General features: G+C 40.4%; 1 protein-coding gene across 20 annotated transcripts in view; it reads right to left on the reverse strand.

Annotated features, from left to right (window-relative positions):
• The window catches only part of CDC14B (cell division cycle 14B), a 103,812-nt gene that overhangs the window by 38,187 nt on the left and 44,160 nt on the right, over positions 1-21,465 (reverse strand). For all 20 annotated transcript variants that reach the window (XR_010024680.1, XR_010024681.1, XR_010024682.1 and 17 more), the window contains exons 5-6: positions 7,958-8,034; positions 1,582-1,648 (exon numbers count right to left, since the gene is read on the reverse strand). Coding sequence is in view for 17 of the 20 variants with exons in the window: in XM_063112603.1 (XP_062968673.1) it covers positions 1,582-1,648; positions 7,958-8,034 (144 nt within the window). In the remaining 3 variants the exon portion in view is untranslated. The remainder of the gene's footprint in view (positions 1-1,581; positions 1,649-7,957; positions 8,035-21,465) is intronic.

Raw genomic sequence — 21,465 nt, forward strand, 5'->3', positions numbered from 1 at the left:
GCAACTAAAAAGTCCTCGTTTTATAAAATATAGTTACTTAGACACTAATTCCAAGACCAAATCTGTAATAAATTTTACTTCCCAGAATTCAAAATACTAAATATATTTCATGATATTTGGACCAGAGACATCCCTAACAGAACAACACAATAAAATGTAGTTTACAGGCAACTCCTATTATCCTTTCATAAGGTGATCCTACTGGAAGCAGACAGCACTAACACTAACACATAATTACATTGATAAATGTTTCATTTATGCAATAGTCAAAATCGGTCACAAATAAAACATGTTTAAATTGAAAATAAGAAGCTGTTGACCCTTAAATAAAACTTAATGTAGTGTGAAAAAAACAATCTTTGACCTATAATACCAGCTAATTAGACTTTGGGTGCAAATACCTGGTAAAAGCCCAGCAACTGCTACACAATGTTAGAGTGAACCATTCCCAAGCCCCTCAGAGCTTTTCTCTTTTTGAAGGTGAGCATGCCTACCTACATTAGCCATTCCTGGGGCCTATCTGGCAGGGACTGCAACTGGAAGACGCCACTTACAACTACTGTCCTTCTGTCTCTGATGTCCCCCTCTGCCTAGTACCTGCCTCTGAGCTGGTGGCAACTACCTCAGTGTCAGCCTCATATCCCAGAGTCACTGGACTCAAAGTCAAAGTAAGTCCCCATACCTCATTGCCTACCATAGGAAAAATGGCATACTAATGCATCTCTGAATTTGCATACTAATTAGTCCTCCCATTTTAATTCACAAAATTTCTGTCAAAATTCCCAGAAAGCCGACATTTCATAATATGAGACAGTTTCACTAAATAAACCTGGGTTCCTTTTGCCTCTGAAAACACAAGTCATATAAAACTTGAGATATTGGTGAAGGCTTATTTGACCCATGTGCTACTTATTTACAGTTCTAGTTTCTTATGCTGCCCTGACCTTCAAGAAACATGCCTGAGGGACTGGGAGTCACCACCAGGGCCTGCAGCATTGCCCAGGGGACCTACTCACTTAGAATGTGATGTGAAGGGTGTCCCTGAGAGTCAAGACAGCAGCCCTGTCTTTGACCCACTTAGTTTTATATAAAACCTGGTAACAAACTAATTGGCTATCCAAATTCTGTTGAACTAGAAACTGAATGCCTAAAAAACCAAAAATGAAGTACATGACAACTACTGTGGCACAGAGATGCCTGCTGTAAACAGTACGGGTGGGAATCAGACCCATGAACTACATAAATCAAAGGGAACCTGGAAACCAGGAAACTATTTATTTTGTTTTTCTTTTAAATCATAACACACACAAAATCAGTCCTGGATCTAAAACCTAATTTTGTAACTATCTCTTAAAGTCGCCTGTTTTTTAAGTGGCTTTCCTCCCATCTCATCCACAGAAAGGCTCAGAAATTCAGAATAAACTACTTCCTAGTTTAGTGTCATTCTAACATTAGTTGAGAAATGGAATAACTGTAATCATTCACATCTTGGAAGAAATTCCAACAAACAAATCTTTGGGGAAGAAGGCTTAGACTTCCTCGGACTGTACTTCCGTTCTCCAACACTGCACTGTCACTTACCTTCTTTACTGCGTGAAAACAGTCGAGAAGTGTAATGTAGAAACTGCAGCTTCCATAGGCAGCATCTCTGAAATTCCAAATGCATTGAAATACGTGGTTCAGTTAATCTAATTTTCTGTAGTGCACTTAAGACAAAGCTGACAAGAATTTAAAATCAAACACATACTCAGAACAACTCTCAAAAACAAAAAATCAAAAAAACCTTGGTTTTCAAATAGAGGTTAAGTCAGTTATAAATTTCATTACAGTTTCTACCTATCCCAATAGGTACTGTTTTTACAGGCCTGATCAATATGACCACTTCCTAAATTTCAAATGATCTCTCTGGATCATTTTGGCTTCGGTAGCTGAGCTTCCTTCTTGAATTCAGCTAATCAGTAATACCTACTACCCTTCCTCCCAAAAGGACAAGGCATTTGAATTTTTTCTTTAAACTGGAAAATATCGTATCAAGCAGTGACCAGGATGGATTGCTTTCTGATTCTGTATATACGCATATGTGCATGAGTGTCTAAGTCCGCACACGCGCGTGCGTGTGTATCTCCACCAAAGTAGAAAAAAAAATTGAGAAATCAAAGGTGATATGTGAAATACTAGGTGCAACATCTTTGCGCTCTGTTGCTATCATTATGCAACACAAAAGGTAACTTCTTTCTTATTCTTAAGAGACAATAATACCAATAAAACCACAGGAACTAACGAGGAGTCAACTACTTTTGGCAGAATCACTTCACCTTTGGGAAAGTACTTAAATTACTTTACAGACGACTCCACCCAAACACTACATTAACATGTATCAGTAATCTTATTACAAATCCCTTTATATCAGGTAAGATTTTGATATAAAAATACAACACCTCCCCACCCCTACGTACTTCTCCTTTGTGGCTATTTCAAGCCATTACAAGATGAAAATTTTTGGAATTAGGCAAGATAAAAATTAATTTAATTACGATCATGCTAGGCATGCCACACAACAGTGCCTACCTGAGCAGGACTCACTTGTTCACAGGGGGAGCAAGGTTGCTACTGCAGCCACCATTAACTGCCTGCCTCAGTTGGGTTTTCACACTAATATTTCTTACCCGAAAAACTAAAGTGCAAATTTTTAACATTTCATTCTTGCCCAAACCTTAAGGGTTGAGACTATAATTAGAGCAACATTTAAGCTAAAACAGTCTTGGATGCTACTGACTGAACTGGTTACGCTTTTTTTTTTTTTTTTTTTTAAAGACTGGTAAGGGGATCTCAACCCTTGGCTTGGTGTTGTCAGCACCACGCTCAGCCAGTGAGCAAACCGGCCATCCCTATATGGGATCCGAACCCGTGGCCTTGGTGTTATCAGCACCGCACTCTCCCGAGTGAGCCACGGGCCGGCCCCTGAACTGGTTACGCTTATGGAGCCTCAGGAAGACTGAAAACAAGGTCTTATAAGGTGCTGTTTTTGTTCTGTAAGATTCTGAATTTAAATATTTCTCTTCTAAAAGCTAGAAAAGGTCTCTATCCAACCTAGAAGACAGCGATTTCACCAATAGCCCACTGGCAATATTCAGAATGGAAAAAACAAATGGCCTGAGCAGTGGTTCTCAGAGTGTGGCCCCTAGGTCACAGCATCAGGATCACCCCAACTTGCTAGAATGCTCAGGAGCCACCCCACACCTACTGAATCAACAGTTCTAGGTAATCTGTGTTTTAGGAGGTGTTCCAGGTGACTGTGATATATGTTCAAGTTTATGAACCATTGACCTACAGAATCAGCACAAATACTTGTTTTGTAGAAATAGGTTTTTTCATGGTATAGGAAATGTTTTTAGATAGAGGAACTAAGGCAGGATATTTTAGCCCAAACCAAATCAGAATTATCAATGGAAATACAGTAAACTCTCAAATTGCATCCCGAGGATTTTAACCATGTCTCCTCACTTAAATACTATTATCTTCTTAACTTACTGATAATTCTTTTCGAATGAAGCTAAAAGCATGTTGATTCAGTATGTATGACAATTTAATGAATTTATTCAATGCATTTTTTTGAGAATCTACTTGGGCCACGCCCTGCTCTTGACAGTGGTGATTCAACAAGGTTTAGTAGGGCTTCGCTCGAGTCCTGCCTCATACATCACTGTCCGAACAGACAGCGTGGGCTTTCTTCACTCACTCATGTTTATTTCATTAACACCTCCAGTTTTAAAGCCACCCACACCTCCTTCCTCCCACCCCAGTAATCAGGCTTCTTCAAAGAGGCAGAACAGCAGCTCTAAATCTGGGAATAGGCCTTTGTGAGGGGAGAAAATCCTTGACAGTAAGATCATTTAGCAAACTTGGAAAAACAGATGAGAATCAATAAAAGGGTGTTGCTTAGAAACTACAAAACCATGTCAAATATTAGTTTTAAAAAACAGCAGCTTTCATAACAGCTTGTAATCATAATAGCCAAAACCTGCAAATGACCCAAATATCCACCAAAAGGACAATGGACAAATAAATTGTGGTATAATCCCAGAATGAAATGCTACAAACGCAATAGAAAAGGATGAACTTCTGATACCTGTCACACACGGATGAACCTCACAGATATTACGTACTTGAAAGGCCCGAGCCCAGCTCCCCAACACACACAGTGTGTGATTCCAGTTACACCAAGTTCAAAGGCCAGCAACACTGACTGACAGTGGTGGACGTCACCGCAGGGGTCAGCCGGGGTGGGGACGGCTGGAAAGAGGTAGGCGGGAATATTCTGGGTGAAGGCAGTGTTCTGCATCTTCACTGTGTGCTAGTTACATGTATATACATCAACCTTCACTGTGCTATGCTCTTAAGACTAGTGGTTTTTAAAACTGTATAACTTATACACTGACTTTAGGCTGGGGGTGGGGGGGTTAATAGTCAATAAATGTCAGCTAAGGGCCAGACACTATGCCAAGTGTTTTACATGCACGATGTCCCTTAATCCTCACAATCCCTTTAGGTAGATATTATGAGGTACTTCAAAAGTTTGTGGAAAAATATAACTCAAAGATAATACGAATCTTTCCATGAACTTTTTGAAGGACCCCAATATTATCATTGCCCTTTACAGACTAGGAGACCAAGGCTCAAATCTGTAAAGGACCACAGAAACATAAGTAGGAGGGCTGAGAGCCAAACTCCACTTTGAAGTCGATAGCCAAGCCATTAACACTAGCAAGAAAGAGAAAGCAGAAGCCAAAAAAATAAACTAAGCAGCAAACAGTATTCTAACAGATAATACCAAAGAACAGCAATATATGCTGTTCATAAAAATAAGCCTAAGTGTAAGGTATCAAGAAAATGTTAAACTATATTTTACTGTTTTTTTCACTTAGACAGGCAGAGAAATATTTCATATAATTCAATAACATACATGTGATGATACTATACATACAGTTCACCCTTGAACAACGTGGGGTTAGGGGTGCTGCCCCGTGCAAATGAAAATCCAGGCATAACTTTTGACTCCCCCAAAAGTTAACTACTTAACTACTAATAGCCTATGTGTGGATTGACTGAATTGTGTCCTCCAAAGTTCATATATTAGAAGCTTAATTCCCACTGTAACTGTTGAGGGTTTGAAGTCCCATTACCGTGACTGAAAGGTGGGGCCCTGAAGAGGTGCTCAGATCATAGGCCCACGCCATAGTGAAAGGATTAATTATGGTGGTCAGGGGTGTGGTTCTGAAGGCTTTAAAAGGAGAGCATTGAGAGTCTCTCTCCCTCTGCTCCACCATTCTGCCATGTGAGATCCCTGGGTCCCTGCTGCCACCCCCAGGCCTTCACCAAATGTGTTCCCTGGACTTTGGACTTCCCAGCCTCCAAAACTGTAAGCAATAAATTTAGTTTTCTTTATATATTAGCCAATTGCATGTATTTTGTTATAAGCAACAGAAACGGACTAATACAGCCTACTTAAAATTTTAAGAGTAGGCTACTTATTTAAAATTTTCCAATATATTTATTTTAAAAAATCTGCATATGGGCCGAGCCCGTGGCGCACTCGGGAGAGTGCGGCGCTGGGAGCGCGGCAACGCTCCCGCTGCGGGTTCGGATCCTATACAGGAATGGCCGGTGCACTCACTGGCTGAGTGCCAGTCACGAAAAAGACAAAAAAATAAATAAATAAATAAAAATAAAAATAAAAATAAATAAAAAACCTGCATATAAGTAGGTCTGCACAGTTCAAACCTGAGTTGCTCAAGAGCCAACTATACATATATATATAGATACATATGTGTACATATATTCTTTTGTACAAGTATATACATGCATAAAAGCATATGCATGCTTTTCTACTTTTAAACTCAGTGGTTAAAGAATTCTAAGTTGAATTGAATTTAATCCAATATTGCTATGGAAAATAAACTATTTACTGTAAATGAATGCTATTCTTTTTTTTTTTTTATTTAAAGATGACCGGTATGGTGATCTTAACCCTTGACTTGGTGTTGTCAGCACCACACTCTCCCAACTGAGCCATGGGCCAGCCCATTGAATGAACTGTACAACCTCTTGTTAGCGATACTTTTTAAGTTATATTTATTCTATGCACTTGAAATGGCAAGGATAAAAATATAATGTAATTTCTATCGAAATATAATCAGGCTTTATAAATTCTGACTGTTCTATTTTCTAATTATTAAGATAGAAAGAACAGTAAGATGTGATGACGCACCAAATTCAAAAATTTTAAGTCCATCATCGGCTGATAGTTTTGTAAAATATAATAAATATGAAATACAATAATACAATAGTATTGTACTGTTAAATACTCACAATAATGCAATAATCTTATCTTGGCAAATAAAGTGAATTAGTAGAAAAGTGGGAGAAAAAAATACATGCCCAAATTCTTCTATTATTTGATTCTACAGACATTAAAATTACTCTACAAATGTCTCTAAAATCTTGCTCTCAATTTCTATATTTATCTCATCACAGGCCGGTAACAAAAATTCACAGACTGGCACCAGCTCACAGGACACACTCTGAGAAATACCGTGTTAGATAATCAGTATCTGCCATGAATGACTGAGAAGATTCAAATTTCACAAACCTGAACTGTTTCTACCTAACTCCTGTTTTTTAGAGAATTAATGACTGGTGCTCCTGGGACAAGCGGTAACTAACCTCACTTCTTAGTGCCAAACTTTAATAATCTTAAACACAAGAATGGCAGTAAGCAACGTTTATTTGGTTTTTGGCACTGGTACTTAAATTAACTCAAAACTTCTTTTTTCACGCCAGCAAGGTCCCATGCACGGATCCTCACTTGGAGTATGCGCAGTGTGTGAGCTCATTCCTGCTTCAGGAACTCGTGTTGTAAACTGTAAGAACGGCATTCTAAAAGATCGCCATTACGAAGCAGAGTTCTGTAGGACAAAACCGTCCCTGTAGGAGGAGGTTCCTCCAGTGGTTAGGAAGATCCATCCCAGAGCTCACGCACCATGAAGTCGGATTCACAACCTTAAGTCTTTAAAGGCAAGGCCGTACCTTCAAAATTAGGCACTCAAGATAAATGCAACAATCCTAAAACAATGAACTAAATTTGTGAATGGAAGAACAGTGCAGTATTTAAAATTATCTATAAAGTATGTAAGGAGTAAAATTATTTCACGCATTTATTACCCGTTAAGCACCACACAAATATTTAGATTATACAGCTGAGCTAAGATCTTGATAAGCAGGAGAGATACTTTTAGGGCTTAATTCGAATTAAAGAAAAACAATACAAGTTTTTTCTTAAATACCTCCAGCACCACCGCATGGGCAAGCTTGAGGAGGAGGCCATCCACCCGCGTGAGGACACTGCTGTCTGCCACCTGACTGGACTTTCTGGCTGTGGCACTGCAGCAGCAGCCTCCCCTGCCAGCTCTGCTGGCTATGGCCTTAGTGTCTGCTCCAGAGAGCAGCTCCTGATTATTGGGAGAACTTGTCCCGTGACTCCTCAGTGGTCATGGTGAGCACCGTAACTCAGGATTCTCACCCGGTCTCAAAGCTTAGGTCTTATCAATGGCAGTGGCTCTCATCCAGGGGAGACTCTGCTCGCCATCCCTGCCACTACGGAGGACATATGGCAGCATCTGGAGGTATTTTGGGTTTTGACAATTAGGATAGGAATGCCACTGGCATTAGTGCACAGAGGCCAGGGATGCTGCTAAACATCCCGCAGTGCAAAAGACAGCCCCCCAATGACAAAATGTCAACAGTGTCACTGTCAGGAAACTTAGATGGGTGTTATTTGCAACCACGTCAAAATGAATATTTACCAGACTTCTTTTTTCAGAAACAACTACCAAGACATTTCTGGTAAGGGTCTGATTAAATGAAAAAAACGAATCTACCACATCATTCTTATATTTACCTGAAAGGCATATAGGATATATCTCCAAAGATTAATATTCTATATGCTTCTTCTGGAGTTCTCCCCAAATATATAACCTATATTTGAAAATAGAAGAAAAAGGCAATTTACTTCTAAATGAAGATACAGTACTGTCAGTATGAAGTCAACTTTGTACAACTCTAGCCAGTCAACACAGTGGGAGTCTCCAGCCTTCCCAAGGGTCCTCAGAGCCACTCGGTCCTGTCAGCGAATTCCTTTTTTGTTTAAATCTACCATAGCCCATTTCACACCAACCTTCTGTGGTAAGAAGTACAGCATCTTAGAAACACTTTTCCAAATCAAGATGTTAGACTGAGCACATGATTTTACCTCACGTTCTTCCTAAAATTCCACTGAAATGACAGTAAGGGGGGGTGGGGGGTGGAGTGCGGTGAAAAGGGCCACAAAAGCACAACAAGGGTGTCCACTGGCCCATCCCCGTGGGTTTATAAACTTACAGCACTTCACGAGTGTCCCACAAGACGGCACTCGTTTCCTGTCTCACCTGCTGCTTTTGTCTTTAGAACTACGCTGCACTTCAACTCTCATCTGGTAGAATACTTCCAGTATGTTCTTTAACATCTGAGGTCCACAGCTGGTATTCCTTGAATTTCCAAACACTTATTTTTTCTTCCTCAACACGTACTGTTTGACTAAGTGTGGGGTTTTGGTCTGCAGTCCTCCTCTGTCCACAGTTCATAGGTGGTGCCCCAACACCTTCTCACCGCCAGTGGTGCCAAGTACCTCGTGCTAGTCGAATTCGCCCCCCCCCCCCCCCGTCCTTCTCACGTTAACTGTCTGTTCTAGAAACCTGGAGTTCAAGATTTCACTGGGGTCTCTCTGAATAAGTCACCCCTGCTCTCTCCTCCCCCCATTAAGCTTGCCCAGGACTTCCTGACCCTCTGTCTGTCTGAAGGCAAACGTCTTTCCCCAACTCAGAATCTTCCTGCAGGTTTCAAAGCCCAGCTCACACACGGAGGGCAAGGGACGTGGAAGCATCAGATTGGCACATATATTACCCAAAACTAAATTAAATTTTTAAGGTTACTTTGGGAAAATACATTTAGAATTTTTCTGGTAAACAGCAATCACTAAAAAAGTCAATTACAAACTTTTTATCTCCATTTCTTAACATTACACGTGAGAGCTGCAAGTATTCTGAAGTGAGGACCCATGTCTTACTGCTTCATTTTAACTCCTGTTTCAAACACTGTACTTGGACTCTGATTCATTATTTAATTCAGTGAGCCCAAATCTACATATAAAAGTTAGGAAAATTGAAAATATCTGATAAAAAGTCGAAATATTATTGAATTAAGAGAAATTATAAAAATTCAAAGATCCAGCAAGAATCTTTTAAACCTAGAGAAACACATATCCTAAAGCTAGTTGTAAGAGTTGACAGAGCTTCTAGAAGGCATTTCACCAATTTTCTGTTAAGACTCATAAATGAAAAAATTTCCAATGTTTCCTAATAAGATTTTATCCCATTTACTCCAAAAATAACAAACTATAATTAACTACACAGAATTTTCTAACATTTATTTACCTACAGCAGCATATGAACCCACAAAAGGTCTAACAAAAGATCATTCTCAAGAATAAATGAATGCTTTGCTAAATTTTACCTAATACCAAACAAATTTTCAAGTATAATACTATTGACTCAAATAAGATTGTAATTTATATGAACTAACCAACCATAAGAATATCATCTATAATCTTATTCAACATGTTATATTTGTAAAACTTATTTGTCCAGACATTACTTATCCTACACTTACAACTTTCAAGCACTGACCTATCAATTGATTTTCTATTTTATTATTCTTTATATAGAAAAACAGCATAACAACTATTTCATGAAAATTAAAGAAATTAACCCAGCCAGTTTCATTCTCCTCTAGTCTCCAACGTTGTCTCCTGTCTCTTCTAAGACCTACCAGATAACATCAGTAAAGTCTTTTCTCCATTCTATTTTAGGACTTCCCAGCAGACCCCTCCAAAAAACACCCCTAAAACCAAAAAGTAAAATAATAACAAAAAAAACTTGAATGAGGGCGAGAGTAGGATTTGCTTCATTTGTGTATATGTAATGTATGTTTGTGTATATACAAGGGGTCTGCAAAAAGTTCATGGAAAAATCATATTCTTTTAATTCCATTTTTTCCACAAACTTTTTCAAGTAACTTTGTACATACAGTTTAAATAAATTAATTAGATGAAATCCAAAGTGCTCTTTCAAAATTTCCCATATATTTCTAAGACCTTCTCTCAAATTATGTAAATTTCCCCTTAAATACTAATTTAAAATAATTCTTCCTATTCAAGATTGCAGTTCTGTAACTAGGCAAGCTGCCACCACCACCCCAGGGCCCCTACCAGGGCACTGAGGTCTCGAGCTGGGAGAAGCCGAACCCAGCTGCAACTAGGCAGGCTGCCACCACTGCCCCAGGGTCCTCACCAGGGTCCTGAGGAACGAAGCTGGGGGAAGCCAAACTCAGCCGCAACCAGGTAAAGAGCACACCAAAGACACCATTTCCACACAGGCAGCCCACCATAGCTACCGCAACTGCCATGGCTGCTGCAGAAGCAGCTAGTCTCTATAGCAGCAGTCACAGCCACCATGCAGATGGCACGCCAGACTCTCAACTGCATTGACACGCGGCACCGGTGTAGACAAAAAAAAAAAAAAAAAAAAAAAAAAAAAGGTCTTCTCTCTCCACAAAGCACACTCCAGAGTAATAGAAGAAGCATCTGATTTACAATAGTAGGGGATGACTTGATTGCACCTGTCTCAGTACTGGACATCTAGGCAACAAACCAACAGAGGAACAGTTAATCTGTGAGATGGAGAGAACGAATCTATGATTATTAGAGGAGGAGGGGGGTGGATAAGGGGCATAAAGAGTAGGTACGATTTGTAACAATGAATATGTTAATAAAAAATAAATTAAAAAGAAAAAAATTGCAGTTCTTTGGTTTCCTAGTTACTAAAATTGCAATGGTATTATTTCCTTCTAACTTTCAAAACAAAAATAGTCTCTAATACTTAAAATAACTGTGGGTTAGCCTTGGAATACAAATTCAATTCAAAGAATACAACAATTTAACATTTTTTCCTATGGGGGGAAAAAGCTAAATTCCTAATGACGAACTTTAAAAAACTAAAATTTTTAAATCTAGGTGAGGAATGCCTGTACATAAATAGATAATATAAGGCACAATGAAATAAAGTGCAGGAAATTTACAGACTTAGAATAAGTTTATTTACATAATTATCAAAGAAATATTTTCTAACAATCTGCAATTTTTGCTTTTATATCTACTCATCTTCCCAATTCAAAAGGCCTTTGCAAATGATATTATACTAAATTTGTTACTTAAGAAGAATCCCATAAATAGCTTCCTATATTAACACAAATTCTCAGATAAGTAAACTCTAAATCGATGAAATTTTATCTATGAGTGTGCTCCTGACAATTTGGACACTAGGCGCTCCTCCAATTCTTTCGGTGTATTTTCACAAGAAGCTATGCATATAAAATGCCCATTCTAATTCCACAGTGCTGTTGAAAAACAAGAAACTACAAAGATGCACAAGAGGCATGTCAAACAGCTGTTACAGCCAGCTCCCAAGACGACCCCAAAGACTCTCATCTCCTGCTGTTTCCACACTCATGCAGCCCCCTCCCACATGAAGGGTGCCCCCGTGCAAACAACAGGGCACTGCAGTGACGACAGTATGTGACTTCTGAGGCTCCATCACGAAAGATATGGCTTCTGCCCTGCTTGCTGTAGGGTTCCTCCCACCAGGTACAGCAAGGTGTCATTTGGGAGGCGAGAAACAGGCCTCCTGCCACACTCAGCACTAACTTGCCAGCCGTGGGGATGGGCCACCTTGGAAGTGGATCCTCCGGACCACAGCCCAGGTGAGATCCAGAACCACACCCACCCACATTAAGCCACTCTTGGATACCTATCCCATGGAAACTGTCTAAGATAGTGTTTACTGTTGTTTTAATTGCTAAGTTTTGGGATAATCTGCTGGACAGCAATAGATAATACAACAGCACACTCAACAATGAGTGAGAAATGATTATTTCAGTTTATTAAAAGTGGATAAACAAAAAAATATGTGACAAGTGCAGAGATGTGGCTTAGGAAGCATCAGTAAGACCTTGTAGTCTCTCTAGGATAAGGAAATCTCTCTGAAGGAGCAAACAGCAATGTGACAGGAAGAAGAAAATTCTGTGGCAGAAAATACTTGAGAAATCAGCAGTGTTTTTCAAAGTCCCAGTACAAGGTTCTTCTTTGGCCGAGCACCACCCCTGCTTTCTGAAGCAGCGCCTGCACGCCTGCCCCGTGAGAACGTCTGAGCCTGGACTGACCTGTGGCCCTCAACCTGGGAGGGGCTCGGTCCCCAGCGGGCGACTAAGTGACTGGGGCGAAAGGACCAAACTCGATCATTTATTGTCTCCATTGGGATGAGCCAGGCCACAAATAACAAAAACCAATCAGATATCTGTCTCATTTCTATTCTTATTCACAACACTTTGAAGCCTTTTCTATGTACTCAGAGAGCCTCTGGTACAGTTTAAAAACCAAAACATTACACAAGTTATTGCACCCCAGAGTTAAGAACAACAAAGGGCATTTAAGTTCCAACAACCAATGTGGCAGCCTGAGGAAACCAGTGAACTATTTTCAAATATTCTTCGTGGTGTTTCCAGCATTTACAAGTTCTTGTGACTATTTTCACATGTTAGTCAGATGACACTGTCTTTCCTATGCCAAGAACTTGATTGACCTTAAAAAGAAAAAATCACTCTCTCCAGATTAATCATAGAATATTCACAAAGCAAGTCAATGCAAGTTAGAAATAAGCTTACATATTCAACTGCTGAATGCAAAAGGTGAGCAGAGGAAAGCTTAAATATAATATTACACAATAAAATAAGCAAATACAATAAAATCACTTTCACAGCTCCTACACCTATATTGGTAAGAAAAAAATCCTGTCACTTAAAAAAAATAATCAGATGGCCTTACACTTCAATAGTTTTAACTTTTCAAATTACTTTTATTCATATATACAGTAGGTTAGTATAATGGTCCTCAACTTAGGCAAAAGGAAAGTGCAAGTCCAGAGTAGCATACACATAGCTATCGAGGCCAGACGGCTCATAAAAATGAGTGAATGGACCCGGGGTTTACGTGCACCTGGGATATACTGTTTGAATGCTGGAACATTATTTTAAGACAAAGCAAAAAATCTAAATTTTAAAAAATGACTTTTAAAAAATATCTTATTTTTAAAAACTGAGGGGAAGAAAACAACTATTTATAAATAGTCTGTGAGTTAATAAAACCGGCAGGCTACTACTTTCCAGACTGTGGCATTAACTGCTCACCCGGGATCCCACTACTTGTTACTGATGGAAGAGGACCCACCACTCAGGCATATTTATAGACGAGAAACCATCCCAAGACAAGGACTGAAACAAGGACAGGACCCCAAATTCCAGAAAGCCTCACAGATCTGCTATGGTCAGAGGAGCGTTTCTCTCCACTCTTCCTCAAACTTAATGCCACACAGCAAGGCTCACAGGGTGCTGGATCGCCAGGCGAGCTGGCCAGAGCCAGGGAGGAAGGTGCGCTGCGGGCATGAGCATGGCAGCTGCGGGCAGCCAGGCCCGCCTCGGGTGGCAGGGCAGTGCTCACTTGTGCCAGTTGCAGACACCCAGCAGGACTGCCTGCCCAGGGATGGGTGTGTACAAGCCGGCTCTCGCCTCTAGTCTCTGATGCCCCTTCTGAACCGCTCTGTGTGGAACCAGATCCTTCCCCACTGCTTCCAGATCCTTCCCACCTGATCCCTAGGCAGCTGCCTTCACCCCCGCACTGACTACTCTGAGCCCAAAATAATTAAATAATTAAAAAAGTAGACCACAGGTTCAAAAGATCGTCATTAAATAACAAATTAAGTCCCTGAGCTCATATCATAACTGTTGAGGCAATCTCAAAGTCAATGCAAATTTGGGATTCCACTCACAGAGGGCTGAGTTAATAGATTCCTAGAATTTAATTAGTATCGTAATTTTCAGTGTAAATATTTACAAGGAAAGCCGTTCTAAGGGCTATAAAAACTGCTTAAAAATAAATAATATAAAGTGATAAGTTTTGGAAAGGGAACCTACATGTTTACCACAATTAGCTTTACCAAAGTAATTTGTTAAATACTAGAAGAAAGCAAATTTGCAAGCTATGTGCCAACAGTTTGCTTGTGTCATTTATTTTACACACAGAAAAATGTTAGAAATGATGGTTAATTTTCCAGGTTAGCCCTCGAAAGTACATTTATCCTATGGAAGAGCTAAATACTGTATATCTGTAGGAAAGTATAAATGCTGTGACAGTAAGATTTACATCTTACTAACCAAAGTTGATAACCAGTAAGACAGAACGGTAACTTTATTTTTCCTTTAATTCAAAAAGCAGATTTCAGGTATAAAAAAGGTAGAATCAGGAAAATGGGAAAGATAATGACATTTAGTGAATGTCTAATTTGTGCCAGACACTACCTAAAACAAAATTAAAAGCCCGCTCAGTCTGAACCTAAGCCCAAAACTTCATCCATATAAAACAGCCTGTTCCAAATAACTTTTTTTGCAGCTAGAAATTACTGTTTACACCTACTACCATGCTAACACATCATCTCTGTTATAAAGTACACATATAAAAATTTTCTAAGAGATTCAGTGACAATTATTTCTAAAATGAATTATATATTGTAATTGTGCTTTAAAAAACTATTCACAATTTTAAATTAATGTAATTGAAATGCTTCATTTTTTAAACATCCTGATTTAAAAGCATGTTTGTTAAGTTTAGCTATTTCAATTCTTGATTTTAATGATTGCCATAACCAAAAAAAGATACTTTATCATGTTATACAAATGAAATGCAGTCAGTGTACCCGTGGCTGGACTTACCAGATGATTAGACTCATCTTTAAATCCCATCCAGTGATGATGCACATTTCGTTAGTAAACTTGCAACTTCCCAAATGCTAAAGAGATATTAAAAACTAATGGGAAAGTGCTGCACACTTAAAAATGTTTAGCAAATGGGCTAACCTTTCATTAGATGATTTTAAAACAGGTTATAAAATTGTTTTGTGGCTATTAAAACAACACTTTAACTTGAAAGCTGGTAATTTAAGGGAAATGACCATTCATTCTGCTTTTTCATCAGGAAACTTGGTTTTCAGGGTAACCAGATTGCCCAAACAGGATGAGAAAAAGCTCAACTCCCATAAAAGAAAGCTGGCTAATAAGAAAAGAATGAATGAAATAATGAGAAAAACCTTATATGAAAAAAATAATAAGATTAATTCAGGCAACATTATCAATTGCTGTTTAAAACACTAGATGAATGGTTGATAGAACATATGACAAGTGCCAAAATAACACCACACGGAACACTTTAAGTCATAAGGAGAAAACCATATGCTGAAGAGATTCAATAGCACCTAATCCAGTGGTCATTTTTAGCATTATTCTGGCAATTTAGGTATTATGTGTTAACTGATGTGGCATATACAATTAATGCACAAGCCTTTAGATTTAAATTCCAGTTCAAGAGAAATACAGAGAATGGAGAAACAAGTTAAAACATACCACAGGGAAAAACCAGATAAATTCAAAAGGTGCACCATTCTATAAGACAACAGGGCTGGTATCTTCAAAAAATCAGTGTTATCAAAAAGGGACCGTGTTAGAGTGAGAGAGATTAAGGGAACAACAACCTCATGCGATATGTGGTCTTGGATTGGATATTGGTTTGGACATTTTGGAATGATTAAGAAAATATGAATATAATCTGGGTATAAAGATGATAAAACACATACTGAAAGATCAGATCACTGACTGAAAAAAGCAAGTGATAGAAGTGTATTGTAAACATAAAACATTTAGCATATGTACAGTGAATTTCAAAATGTTCATGAAAAAAGAGAAATAAAAGATTATACGAGACTTTGGGTCAAGATGGTGGAATAGAGAGTCACCAGTATCACTCTCTCCCACCAATCAACCAATTTACAACTATTAAAAAGCAAGAACAGCCAAGCTGGGGCTGCTAGAGGGAAGAGGAGGAGAGACCTACAGAGTTCATGAAGGCAGGAGAAGCCACGATAAGAGAAAGAAAGGACCGCTCCCACCGTTTGGAGCCCTGGCCATTTCCCAGGCTGGAGCTGCTGAGCATGTGGAGCAGGACCCGGCAAAAGCCACAGCTGTGCCCTTTGGATGAAGTTGTGTGGAGGCTGCAGGGGAGAGGAGGGCCGTGGTGGCCCCCAGGCCAGCAAGACCACTAATAGGGTTCCTGTGGACCCACACAGGAGCGAGAGGCCACAACAACTGTAAAAAGGAGCCACTAAGAGGCCAGTGAGTCATGGCAAGTGACCGGTGCTCAGCCCATCCCATGGGAAGCATTTGGAGCATGGGCAGTGGGGGAGACAGGCCCACTAGGAGAACACTGGCCACAGTAAGGACAGCCAATCTGTCCCCCAATCAGCTTGGGACCACTCAGATGAGACTGGTCAGGAATATAGAAATGCATGGGGTGCAGTTTGATGAAAAGACTCAGGCCCAGACCAGAGTTTCTACACAACCCAGGTGCACCAGATCTCATTAGACCCAGAAGTTCCTATAATATCAACCATTAAAACCTGAGCTGCACAAAAAGCCTTCCCTAGGGAATCAGCAGCAAAGCAGCAATTTAGCTCAACCACAGAGCTCAAGTACTGGTCCCCACAGAAGTTCCCCCATTTTAGAAGTAGGCAAAGGACAACAAATTAGTTGTAGTGCAGAGTTTAAGTGGTGGGAACAGTAAATAATCCAACACAGAACTGAAAGAAAAAAGTACCTGAAACCAGAGACAAAGTTTTGATATCAACTAGTAAAGATCTCATTTCACCAAAGAACATCTATAACACCTAGAAGGACCAGAAGTCTCCTGGGCTACCAAGCCAGAAAGCGGGGAGGGCTGGGGGCCTCAACGATCCCCCCCGACACCCACAATCAGTCCTAAGGGTGGGGGCCAAGGGCCTCAGCCACAACCCCCAACACACGCAACCACCCCAGAGACAACCACCGAGCTGCAGCAAGAAGGACCCCAGGTTCCTGAGCTGGGGGGGTGAGGGGTGACGGCTTTTGCCACATCCCCCTGACATCTGCACCCAGCCTGGCAATGACCTCACCACTGCTGGAAGTCTCCCCCACCCCTGATCTCTCCTGTGAGAATGAGGGGGGAGCCACAGGCCTCAATCCCACCCCTCCTCCTTGCTCCTTCCACCCCCCATTTCCTTCCCCTTTCTCCTCTCCCACTCCCTCCCAACTGCTCTGCAACATTATAGAATGTAAAAAATAGTATTAATAAAGTAAAATTAAAAGATAATACGAATCTTTCCATTAACTTTTTGAAGTACCCTTGTATGTGTATGTACACAACACATTTCTGCTTCTGTAAATAAAGATTAAAAAAATTTTTTTTCTGAATTTCTTAAGGGTGCAAATATAGGTTTTGTGCATGACATCATTTTTTACAACAGAATGACAGAACAAAATTTCAAACTTTATTTTCAAAATGCTCTTTTAATTATGAATTTGTTTTGAAAAGCACTTTGCCACTTAAAATTTCACCTTTACTTTGAAATGACAGGTTAAGTACTACCACCCAAAATCTGGCTAGGTAACAGCCGTTGCAGAACGGGGCAGCAAACATAGCACTTTGTACAACGATACGGTACACTGATCTTTTTGTAAAAGGAAAATTCAATTGTACTTTATGTTCTTCAACTCTTTTACAGTGGTAGAAAAGATTTTTAGCTTCACTCTAATTTGTTGGCAAAGATTCTACCATTCAGACAGGTGAGCTGGTAAATCTATTTACCAGGCCACACAAAGTGGAATACTCTGAAATACACCGAAAACAAATGAACAGTCAACTGGCTCCTCTGATTTGTAACACTCACAACGCCTGACCACCTGACTAAAGGACTCCCCAATGGTGGGCATGTCAGCCCGTTACTTCACCTGTGAGGCCTCACTTCTCCTGTTTTTAAGATAAAAAAATAAGCAGAAGTACAAACACTTTACATTCATGCCTCAGAGGATAATCTGCCACCCCTCCCCACCTTACATTAGGTCCCTTTGTGTTTACAAAGATGAACAGAACATGATTCCTTTCAGAAGCCTGGAGCTGAATAAAAGAACAGACAGAAAATCAGAATTGGTCCATCTGGAACATCTCCTTCTTTCACGATTCTTCCTACAGATTTTTTGTTTTTGTCTTTGTATTACCATGCCAAGTCAATCACTAAAAAGCCTTACTATTTCCAAGTTTCTTCAACAACTCCAAAAAAGGTTATCAAGTCTACAGATCAATTTATATGGAATTAACACTCATCTCTACAAATCTTTAATCAGAGGATTTAACAGACTTCAACCAGATCGAAGCTTCACCTACTTTGATATTTTATCTTTTGAGGTGTCCATATTATATCTTGATATTGCTTTTCTACTATTAATAAATGTCCTTTTCTTAGAAGTTTTTTCTCTGCTTCTCCACCTAGTATCACTACAGTGCCAAGCTCCTACTTGATCCAGCCAGTCACGGCTGCAAAGGCTTCTGTCACAGCCAAGAGCTGTGATCCTCTTGCCAGACTGGCTAATAACCGAGCAGAGTAATGAACTCCAGTGAATGTCCAAATTAGCATACTTGGCACTTTCCTAACCAATCACATCAGCACTAACCTGAAAGTAAGAATCCTGGAGGGATTTCTAAATCTAAAACACATTAACTATAGAAAAAAAAAATACAAAAAACTTCTGTATGTCAAAATACAACCATAGGGGAAAAAAAAAACCAAAAGGCCAATACCAAACTGGGAAGAAATATACTAACAAAATTTTCAATAAATATGCCAAGAGGTTATTGTCTTTTTGCTAGTAGTAAAAGACAAGAGCAATAGTACATTAAAAGAGTGATTTCTTATTTATGAAATTATCAAGTGGTCTGATCTTGTTTTTTAAGACGACTCTGAGTTCCCAACATACCCACAGCCAACATCCACGGGATTCTTCACACTGAAGTCCCCATACCCGGCTCCTCAAGATGCTACCGACTTAGGACATGTCATCTGACCGCAGACAGCTGACTGACCTAGAAGCAGCCCAGGCAGAGCTCGCCTGTGTGGTCAGTTCTGCTCAGGAGCACTGGCTCTCCAATGGAACTGCTCCAGCCATCCAGGTTTTCTCCTGGTCAGTGTAAAGGCAAGACCCATAAAGAAGGGTTGGAACGTGTACTGTCACACTAAGGGCCATTTCACCAGGGCTCCCTTTAATACCTGATGAACTCTAAGAATTCTGGCTGCACCCCTTTTTCTATTAAGCTCTCATGATTTACTCTTATAATTTACTTTAATTGACAGCGTTCCTCTCCTCAATGACAGCCAAGTAATGGGACCAAGTATGCCAGTTAAAACATCCACCTCTCCACACATTCTTTTTCTTTCTGGGGGCCCTGCATAGACTCTTTTCTTTCTTTTTTTTTAAAGATTTTGCTGCAAGCACAAGATACTCCGAATGAGATGGAAACAAACAAACACTACCATCTCTGGATATGAAACAGAGCCCCCTACACCCTCAACGGTAGGCGATCTGCTTCTGTAGAATTGCTTGTTTAACCTAAGTAACTCCGTTTTACCCCAGTCTGACCTGACACAATGGCCTAGTTCCTGGAATTTACCACACCACCTGCCTCACCCCATCCCAATGACCCCCCTGGCTGTGACTGCCTTTGATTCAATAACAGAGAATCCTGAGCAATACCAACGCCGTCTTGGGAAGGCGCTGCTCCATTCCCACTGTCAGACTATCCCCACCTTCTGCATGAGAAACCACTGACCTTCTCATAGAAACAAAAACTGTTGCATAGAAACAGGAGCCACACACAGTGAACTATCACATGGGAACAGGACCCACACACAATGAAAATTTGTATGCTTGGTTGCTCTAATGGCTCATTTTTGGCTATTGTAACCGAGCTCCCTAGCTTGCTTTGTGCACCTGGACAAACCCGTGTGCCAAAGGGATGTGGTTTTTGCCTTTAAAAACCCCACAAGACCAAGGCCCTGGGCCATTCTCCCTCGGTGGCTCCTTGAGAGACGGTCGCTGGCCAGCTGGAGTGAATCAACTGCCCTTTTCTGCACGAGTGGCATGTAAGTGCGTTCTTGCCAGAGGGTGCCTCACAACAGATAAGCTTACAAAATCAAATTTAATAGACATACCCTACAAAGGTATGTCTAGTAAACGTCTGTTTATCAAACGTTTGTTTCATACTTTCAGGGATGATAATAACCTTTAGTTTTCTCAGAAACAGTTCTCTCAACTACCTTTGTGATCACAAACAAGAAAACAAATAAAAGGCTTTACTCACTGCTGTTAATGATTTTCCTTTTCATGACAAACATAAATGAGCTAATTATTAAATTCTGAGGTGCAATTACCAACTTTTGGTCTGATCTTTGTAAATTCTGGATCATCAAACTATATACCAGAAAATAATTTTAAAAGGAGGGAAGGCATAACAGAGGCAAACAGCAAACCAGAGGTGGGAGGGAAGGAGGGAAGGAAGGAAGGAGGGAAAGAAGGAAGGAAGGAGGGAAGGAAGGAGGGAAGGAAGGAAGGAAGGAAGGAAGGAAGGAAGGAAGGAAGGAAGGAAGGAAGGAAGGAGGGAGGGAAGGAAGGAGGGAGGAGGGAGGGAGGGAGGGAAGGAAGGAAGGAGGGAGGGGGGAGGGAGGGAGGGAGGGGGGGAGGGAGGGAGGGAGGGGGGGAGGGAGGGAGGGAGGGGGGGAGGGAGGGAGGGAGGGAGGGAGAGAGAGAGAGAGAGAGAGAGAAAGAAAGAGAGAGAGAAAGAAAGAAAGAAAGAAAGAAAGAAAGAAAGAAAGAAAGAAAGAAAGAAAGAAAGAAAGAAAGAAAGAAAGAAAGAAAGAAAGAAAGAAAGCTCGCTCAAGGGCTCCCCAGGCTTCTTCACACAGGTGAATAACGACTATGCCTCTGGTGAGGTGGGAGTGAAAGGAACAGCCCCCCAGCCACTCTTCTCCATCTAAAGCATGGCTTGCTTCCTCACTGCCAAACAGATGGGGACCCTACTCTGGAGGAGCTCTTTGCTGACTCAGGAAAACCTGAGGCTTTTGGGGCTCCTGCAGATGAATCTACTAGGTGCCAGATAAAATTTGACTCTTTCAAAAACAAAGATCTTCCATCATATTTACAAGCAAATAAAATGCATCTCTCATGTTAAAACTGGCTATTCCAAACCATATATCCAGACAGAGCACCTGATGGAGAATCGTCAACTTAGTGTGTCACCCATTCTCCTGCACCACTGACCTGCCACGTCCTCCTGCTACATGTTTTCATGAG

Source organism: Cynocephalus volans, chromosome 10, assembly GCF_027409185.1.
Source record: "Cynocephalus volans isolate mCynVol1 chromosome 10, mCynVol1.pri, whole genome shotgun sequence".
NCBI classification, from domain to species: domain Eukaryota; kingdom Metazoa; phylum Chordata; class Mammalia; order Dermoptera; family Cynocephalidae; genus Cynocephalus; species Cynocephalus volans.